The sequence below is a fragment of the Nematolebias whitei genome, chromosome 8, assembly GCF_014905685.2.
Source record: "Nematolebias whitei isolate Nwh7 chromosome 8, NemWhi1, whole genome shotgun sequence".
In the NCBI taxonomy this organism is placed as follows: domain Eukaryota; kingdom Metazoa; phylum Chordata; class Actinopteri; order Cyprinodontiformes; family Rivulidae; genus Nematolebias; species Nematolebias whitei.
Window position 1 is genome coordinate 3,829,673 of NC_056505.1, and position 8,964 is coordinate 3,838,636.

Here is an 8,964-nt window from a genome sequence, read left to right on the forward strand (position 1 = left end):
GCACCAGGACTGGTTCCTGCTGTCTCACCTCCCTCCTGACTGGTCCACATCAGCACCAGGACTGGTTCCTGTTGTCTCACCTCCCTCCTGACTGGTCCACATCAGCACCAGGACTGGTTCCTGCTGTCTCACCTCCCTCCTGACTGGTCCACATCAGCACCAGGACTGGCTCCTGCTGTCTCACCTCCCTCCTGACTAGTCCATATGAGCACCAGGACTGGTTCCTGCTGTCTCACCAGACCCAGATGGTCAGTTCTCATCCTGCTGGCTGCTCCTTTCATGCTGATGGGTTAGCAGGTTGTAGGAAGGAGGGCTTGTGAAGATGACCCAGGTGAGCACAGACGGATAAAAGAAAACCGCATCTGTAATCTCTTAGAAGTGTCGTGTGGCGCCAGGTCCGGTTGGACCGGTTCAGCCAGCCCGCATGAACTACAAACGCTCTTATATCATTTCTGTTTGCTCCACAAGAATCCAGCCGACACACTTCCTCAGAAATGTTGTTTCTGAAAGTTCAACGCAGGATATTTTATCCACCGCGTCACTTGACATCCACCTGCAGCTGGAGTCGGAGCTCCTCACCAGCACGTGTTGGTTAAATCATTTCACTTCTTCTTCAGAAACTGCAGTTTCTGAAGCTTATCGTCACGTGCACGGCTTGTAAAACTGTGTTCTTGACCGTGCACATAATTTTTGTTGACTGTGTCAACAGCTGCCGCCGTGTTTCTGATTTAATCTGGAATGAGCAGAGCTCCTGCAGGACTCAGAATCCAGCTCCAGACCTCTGGATTCTGCAGAAACTAAACCGGGTGTGGGACGCCTGCGACGGCTCGAGGGACGGGACTCTGAGACTCGTGCGAGGACAATGAGAACCTCGGAGAACGTTTGGAGACGTTTTGGAGACTGTCAACAATGTTGTCCATCATCTGGTCTCGACCAGTCAGGCTCTGGGTTTAGGGTGACGGCCTCCTGTGGCGGAGCTGTTGGACCTGCAGGGACTTTCTTCTCACCGTTCTGAGAATGCTGCAGCTGCAGTTTTATTTTCTGTTCTGGTTTGAGTGATGGGTCTGGTGTATTTTTGTTCTGTTCTGTTGACCTGAGCCGCTTGTGTCTGCAGAGTCGCCGGCGGTGAACTCTTTGACTTCCTGGCAGAGAAAGAGTCTCTGAGCGAAGAGGAGGCCACTCAGTTCCTGAAACAGATCCTGGATGGAGTTCTGTACCTTCACTCCAAACGGATCGCTCATTTTGACCTGAAGGTAAGACAGGTGGCAAACCTCTGACCGCCTGGTTCGTCAGAACCGGTCTTGGGTTTATTAACCTGCAGAGTCGGGCTTTAACGCTTCACTGAGGTCCGTCAGCGAAGACGAACATTTAACAAGCCGTCAGGTGGACTGAGGCTCCTGGTTCTCCTTGACTGACCGGGTTCTGTTTCCGTCTCGCTCTCGTTTTTGTTGTTGTTTGTGTTTGCAGCCGGAGAACATCATGCTGCTCAACCGCTCAGTGCCTCACCCGCGCATTAAGCTCATCGACTTCGGACTGGCCCACAAGATCGACTTCAGCAACGACTTCAAGAACATCTTTGGAACGCCAGAGTTTGTGGGTCCGTTTGAACGAGCTTCTGTTTTTATTGTTTGTTTGTTTGGCTGATGTTTCTGCACAAATAAAGAGCCCGGTGTAAAAGCTTCAGACTCTGAGGAGTGGATTCACTCTCTGCAGTCGGTCCATTAAAATCACAAGTCCCAGTGGAAACGAAGCCTAAACGTTGTTCCACCTGGGAGGCTCTTTAAAACTTTAAAATTGAAATAATTTAATTTTAATAAGAAACTAGCAATAGTAAATTGTATGTGCAGTGTGTGGTTTGTGCGTGCGTGCGTGCGTGCGTGCGTGCGTGCGTGTGTGTTGACCTAAAGAGTCAGAAAGAACTTCCTGTGCTTGTTTCAGCTCCAGAGGTGGTGAACTACGAGCCTTTAGGTCTGGAGTCAGACATGTGGTGAGTTGAAATAAACAGAAAGATGCTGTTTGAAAAATTAGCATTTAAACCTGATTTATTGACTTCCTGTTTGAGTTTGACCACTTCCTGTTTGAGTTCAGCGACTTCATGTTTAAGTGTAATGACTTCCTGTTTGAATTTAACAACTTCCTGTTTGAACTTAATGACTTGTTTGAGTTTAATGACTTCCTGTTTGAATTTAACAACTTCCTGTTTGAACTTAATGACTTGTTTGAATTTAACAACTTCCTGTTTGAATTTAACAACTTCCTGTTTGAACTTAACGACTTGTTTGAAATTAATGGCTTCTTGTTTGAGTTTAACGACTTCCTGTTTGAGTTTGATTTTCTGTTTCAGTTTAATGACTTTCTGTTTGAATTTAACGACTTCCTGTTTGAAGTTAATGACTTGTTTGAATTTAACAACTTCCTGTTTGAACTTAATGACTTGTTTGAAATTAATGGCTTCCTGTTTGAATTTAACAACTTCCTGTTTGGGTTAAACGACTTCTTGTTTGAGTTTAACGACTTCCTGTTTGAGTTTGATTTTCTGTTTCAGTTTAATGACTTCCTGTTTGAGTTTAACGACTTCCTGTCTGAGTTTAACGACTTCCTGTCTGAGTGTACTGATCCCCTGTTGTATCTTGTCCTGTTTGTGTTCAGGAGTATCGGAGTCATCACCTACATCCTGTGAGTAACCCCTCCTCACCTTCTGACCTATCAGATTTGTGAAAACATAATAATAATAATGAATTTAATTTGTAACGCACTTTTCATTAACAAAAATCTCAAAGTGCTACAGAGTGCAACTAAAATCTGTGATAAAATCAACTAAAATCAACGATACAATCATGTGGAGGCAGAACGGGTTTGCTTGCTACTGAAACATGATTTTTTCCTGCAAATGAGTCGGTGTTGTTGCTCCTGACTGTTAGATGAATGTTTGACCTTTAACCTCTGTTTTCCTCAACACGATGGTGATAATCTAACTTCCTGTCTGAGTGACAGAACCGCCCTTCGTCCCCTTTCTGCTGTAGCTTACACTAAACGTGTTTCTGTGCTGAAGCCTCTTTATAATCACCTCAAAGGTGAAAGTGATCATGTTATCGTTTGTGTTTGTTAGCAAAATATCTCATGAACTACTGAATGGATTTATTTGAATTGCACAGAAAGTAATCATTCAACTATTCTAATGTAGATTAACTTTAGGAGTCAATCAAGATGGCTGCCACAGCTAACCGTTAGCCAACACGGGAAGTTCGGTTCACAGATGTAGTGAGGCAGAGTTTGTGTGGTAGTAGCTGAGAGTCATTGATAACTTGACTTTTAAGGGGCTGGTTTGAATGTTCTTCTGACCAAAGAGCTGCTTCACAGGAAACAAAGTCCTGGAAACAGCAGAACCTTTTGGACCGTTACATAACCGGAGCTGCTCAGAAACACGGTTTGATTTTTGCATTTCGCTGTAAAACACGCCTCGGGACTCGTGCACATCCAGCGTGCACAGCGTGAGATCCTGCTGTCAGCCCACACAACCATCACAGCCCAGGAAATAGACTGATCCCTGCAGGTTCTTAAAGCTGCGGCGGAGAGGCGGGCCGGCTGCTCCGGTTCTGGAGGGGGCGAACCTGTCTGTGCTCGAGCTCGGCAGAATGAAACATGCGTTTATGTGCACGTGTCTGCGCACGTGCCTGTGCACAGAATGCATCTTTAATCAGCTTGATTCTATTTTAAAAAACAGACGGTGACGTCTCGCCTCGGTCTGCCCCCCCAGCTTTAGTCCAGCATCTTTACTCCCACTCTTCCTGTCCTCGGTGCTGGGTTTGACGTCTTGCTGATGTGTCTCTGTCCTGCAGTCTGAGCGGCGCCTCGCCCTTCCTGGGGGACACGAAGCAGGAGACGCTGGCCAACGTGTCGGCCGTCGATTACAGCTTCGACGAGGAGTTCTTCAGCAGCACCAGCGTCCTGGCCAAAGACTTCATCTCAAGACTTCTGGTCAAAGACCCAAAGTACGTAAAATCCCAAAGAAGAGTTTAATAAAGAGATTCTGATGAATGTTTTCATGAGAAAAATCCTTTTGGTCTCTTTTCATGACTGTTTCTTTACGGAGCCGTTTCTTTTTAAACACGAGACGTTTATTTGTCCTCAGTAAATCACACGAATGCACGAAGAGCAGGTTCATCATTTTACAGTCACAACATCACCACAGCCTCAGGTGCAGGCGTTCAAGTGTCAGGGCGACTTGTTCCTGGACGGAGCAGGAGATGGGTCAACAGATCAGGCTCATCCTCCGTAATGAGGGCGTTGCTCCGGTCGATCGTGGTGAAGAAAAGGTTCAGCTCTAAATTTACTGTTTATGTTCCAACTCTCACCTGTGGTCCTGAGGTTTGGATCTGAAAGAACAAGATCCTGGATACGAGCAGCTGAAATGAGCTTCCTGTGTAGGGTGGCTCAGCCTTAGTGATAGGAGGAGGAGCTCGGAGAGTTGCTGCTCCTCTTCATCAGGAGGAGTCAGTTGAGGAGGTTCATCTGATCGTGATACCTTCTGGACGCCTCCCTTTGGAGGTTTTCCAGGCACCTCTCGCTGTGAGGAGACCCAGGTCAGACCTTGGAGTCTCCCAGGAGGAGCTGGAGAATGTCTGTGGGAGAGGGAGGTCTGGGTTTCTCTCCTGGACCTGTTCCCTCTGACCCGACCACAGATGAGCAGTAGAAGATGTTTCTGTTCAGGGTTTATTTTCTTCCATCGCTTGTTTAGTTTGATTTAACCTGAGTTGACTCGTGGTTTTAGGCTGCTCGGACACCAGAATCTGTTCCTGAAACTTTTATAAACGTGTTGAAACTAATGAAAACCATCACGGCTTCTGCTCTTTCATCCAAGAGAAGATGAATATCTGCAGGAATCCTGTTGATCTGTTTACCTAAAGGAGAGCAGCTGGACCTGAGCAGGTTTAGTTTTTTAAAAACAGCATTTGAAGGTTTCAGCAGCTGAACGTTTCGGTTCAGACCGGACGTCTTTCATCGTGCGCTGGAGCTGGACTCGAACTCCTTCCTGTGGTTGTTTACTGGAGCTCGCCTCGTTAGTCCTGAAGACGAGGAGCGGGTCAGAGTGGGTCCTAACGGGTCCGGAGACATTCCAAACAGCAGCTGCCGCGTTGCTCGGTGAAATGTCCTCTGGCTCCAGGTCCTGAGATCGTCCCGACTGTCTCCGTCCCTCGTTAGAGTTGCTGTGGAGACGGCTGAATGGACGGAGCTGCCATCGGACCTTTCCCAGCGTTAACGAGCTGTTTTTCTCCGAGCAGCGGAGCGAGAACCAGAGGGCTAAACTGACGGCACCTTTGTTAACAGACTTTATCAATTTAACTGCTGGGGGCTCCAAGGACCTGATCCTGGAGGGTTTTAATTATTTACACCGTCAGCTGATTGGATCCTCTCAGCCGACAGAACCAACGAAGCACCGTTTTATTCTCTAAGATCCTGACCAACGGCTCTGATCAGCCCTCGAACCGGAGAATCAGAAACGTCAAAATGTTTGTGTCATTTCACACAAACACCACACAACCTGAGCTCACGCTGCGAAACATTTCAAAACAACACTGTTTATTTATTTATTTATTTACTGTTTATTTATTGAAAGTGCTGATGAAGAGAAAATATGAGCGGTCTCTACAGGAAGTGATGTTTTAAATGAATTTTACAAAGTTCAGCTGATAATTGCAGCTACTGGGTAATTCCACATTTTAAGCTCATTTCAGCTCCTTCCACTTCCCTCTGGTAGTTGAAGCTTCTTTCTGCCTTTTCAGCTACTTTTCAGCAATTTTGTGCTAATTTCAGCCTCTTTTTTTTTTTTTTTTGGATAATTTCCTATTTTTTGTGCTCATTTCAAGAAAACATCTTCTTTCTGCTTTCTTCTGCTAACTTAGGCTTGTTCTTCCATTTCAGCTACATTTCAGCATGTTTGAGCTAATTTCAGCTGTTTTTGTCTTGAAGTTTTTGAACTCAGCTGATAGTTGAACCACTCATTCATTGTCTGAATGTTTATGAAGCATTCACTCTGTTGTGATCCAGTTTTCTTCCGTACGTTTTTCAGCACGATTCTAGTTCCACAGTTTTCAGCTATTTCAACAAATCATGAATCAAAATGTTCGGCTCCTTCAGGACAATCCTGCTATGATTTTTGGTATTGGTGCAACTTTAGCTTTTTGAAATATTTAGCCTTTTCTGACATTTTATTCCTCATAAAAAATGAACTGAGTTCATTTTACATCCTTAAAATCTTTAGATCTGTTACAACCTTTTACTGCTCCTTTCACTTTTTGTTCTGCTTCAGCTTCTTTCAGCTTCCTTGTGCAAATATACACTGTTTTTCAGCTGCTTTCAGCTAATTTCAGCTGGATTTTTACCTGTTTTGTGCTCCTTTAAGTGGCTTTCTGCTAACTATAACATGTTTGTGCTTCTAATTTCAGCATGTTATGCACCTTTCAGCTATTTCAGCTATTTACCTGTTTTTGCTAATTTTATCTTTTTCTGCTAATTTCAAAATTTTCCATTCATTTCAACTTTTTTCAGCCTAATTCAGCAAAAATGTTCTCTCTCCCCTTTCTTCTGGTAATTTAAGTTTCTTTTTGCTTTTTAGCTACTTTCAGCTGTTTTTTTTTTTTTTTTTTGCTAAGTTCAGCTTTTTCAGATAATTTCCACTTTTTTGTGCTCATTTCTGCTTCTTTCAGCAAAACGTGTTCATTCTGCTCTTTCTGCTAATTTAAGCTTGTTCTACCTTTTCTGCTACCTTTTTAGCATTTTTCGCTAATTTCAGTTGGTTTCCGGTAAACACGAGCTTTTTGTGGTAATTTCTGCTACTTTCAGACTAATTAATTTATTTCTGCTAATTTCAGCTTGTTATGCTTCTTTCAGCTTTTTTCTGATATTTCAGCTACTATTTAACTAAATGTGCTAAATTTATCTTTTACAGCTACTGGGTAATTCCACATTTTTATTAAATCTCATTTCAGGTCCTTCCACTTTCTTCTGGTAGTTTTAGCTTCTTTCTGCCTTTTCAGCTACTTTTCAGCTATTCTGTGCTGATTTCAGCCTTTTTTTAAGCTAATTTACTATTTTTGTGCTCATTTTTGCTTATTTAAACTTAATTAAGGAAACTTCTTTCTGCTTTCTTCTGCTAACTTAGGCTTGTTCTTCCATTTCAGCTACGTTTCAGCATGTTTTTAGCTCATTTCAGCAAATTCTTCAGCTTTAAGCATTCATATTGCATTTTCACAGGAAATGCAGTTTCTCTAGTTTAAATTAAGTTTAAAAAGGAAATGACTAAAAGCTACAAGGGTTGTGTTGTTTAATCTCTACGGTAAGAGTAGTTTTAGTTTCTGTTTGAAACTTTAATGTGACAGAATAATCTGCGCAGGTTTGGTTGCTCTAACGTCAAACGTTTAATCATTCGTATAATTTAATACGTTGGCATGTTTCTGTTTGTTGCCTTGTTCGTGTCTCTAAACTCGGATCATTTCTTGATAAAGTTTCCGTCTCTTGTTTCTGCTCCGTTTGCCATCAGACTCCAGGAATCCTTCGTTAAACTCCGTTTTCAGGTTTATTCACGTTTTTAAAATCAACTTTCAGCAGGAAAATAACCGGAGGTGTTCCTGTTCTGCCTTAAAATCACAGCAGGTGTTGGTTATCTTTAAAAATGATCAAAACTGATTGGTTTTTATTTTTTAATAAAACCTCATTGATTCACTAATAACCTCTGATTATTTATTAAACATCCGATTGGATGAGAACCAGTTTTCCCAGTTTTATATGAAATAAAGCACCATTGCGTTGATTAAAGTAGATGCTGTGGATGTTTCTGGTCACTGATTATTTGTTTATCTCCAGAAAGAGAATGACGATCCAGGACACCCTGCAGCACCCCTGGATCAAGGTCTGCATCATCACTTTCAAACCCGAAACTCTGTTTCTGCAGCTCAAATAAGAAAAATGATGAGTTTGTGTTTGTGAACGCAGCCCAAAGACACTCAGCAGGCTCTGAGCAGGAAGGAGTCGGCCGTCAACATGGAGAAGTTCAAAAAGTTTGCAGCTCGAAGGAAATGGAAGGTGAGGTCGTTTCTGATCCTGTTTCTGAGACATCTCAACATCTGGACGTTCTGCCTCAGCAGATGTTCCTCCTAATTAACTCCACTTTTCCCTCCTGGGGTCACCGTGTCTGACGCTTCTGTCCTGCTTTAAATAATCTGAAAGTTAAAGGGGGGGTGTTTCTGAACAGTTAATATCTTACCTGCTGCAGATGGCTCTTTGAGTGGCCTCAGTTTGGAGAACCTGTTCATTTCTGACGGGGCTGATGAGCTAAAGGTCAAAGTGGACTGCTGCGTCTGAAAGCACGTTAATCTTAAAAGTTTCAGAGAGATTGACAGGAAGTTGTTTAATAAACATCTAATCTGCCGTCGGATGTGAACTGATCAGAATCTAAAGACAGAACCTTAAAGTTGTAAACCGTAGGCATGTTTTTTTAAGCTTTAAAGCAACACGACCGAGGACGGAAATCATCGTTCATCTTCAGATGAATATTTCTGTAAAGGTTCTGGTTCTGACTTATCTGTGTGCTGAAGTCCAGGACCTGCAGGTTCAGTGATGCTCGGCAGGGAACGTTTTCTAAAACAGTTCAGGTCAGCGGGGTACCGAGACAGATCTGAGAGACTGGGAGGAAACAGAGCAGGAAATCAGTTTATACGTCCACGTGTTTAACGGCTAACGGGCCTGCTAACGCAGGTCGACATGAACTCCTTCCACTCCTGCTCACTCGTTCTTCTTCTCCACAGCAATCCGTCCGTCTCATCTCTTTATGCAACCGGCTGTCGCGCTCCTTCCTGTCCCGGAGCAACATCAGCGTGGCTCGCAGCGATGATACACTGGTAAGACTGGAGGGGTGGATAGATGGATGGATGGAGCGGTGAATGGATGGATGAAGGGGTGGATAGA

General features: G+C 43.6%; 1 protein-coding gene across 1 annotated transcript in view; it reads left to right on the forward strand.

The window, feature by feature from the left end:
* The window catches only part of dapk1 (death-associated protein kinase 1), a 55,044-nt gene that overhangs the window by 26,311 nt on the left and 19,769 nt on the right, over window positions 1-8,964 (forward strand). Inside the window, exons 4-11 of the mRNA XM_037680847.1 lie at window positions 1,115-1,253; window positions 1,468-1,597; window positions 1,939-1,987; window positions 2,650-2,676; window positions 3,840-3,992; window positions 7,864-7,909; window positions 7,993-8,082; window positions 8,805-8,897. Coding sequence (XP_037536775.1) covers window positions 1,115-1,253; window positions 1,468-1,597; window positions 1,939-1,987; window positions 2,650-2,676; window positions 3,840-3,992; window positions 7,864-7,909; window positions 7,993-8,082; window positions 8,805-8,897 — 727 coding nt within the window. The remainder of the gene's footprint in view (window positions 1-1,114; window positions 1,254-1,467; window positions 1,598-1,938; window positions 1,988-2,649; window positions 2,677-3,839; window positions 3,993-7,863; window positions 7,910-7,992; window positions 8,083-8,804; window positions 8,898-8,964) is intronic.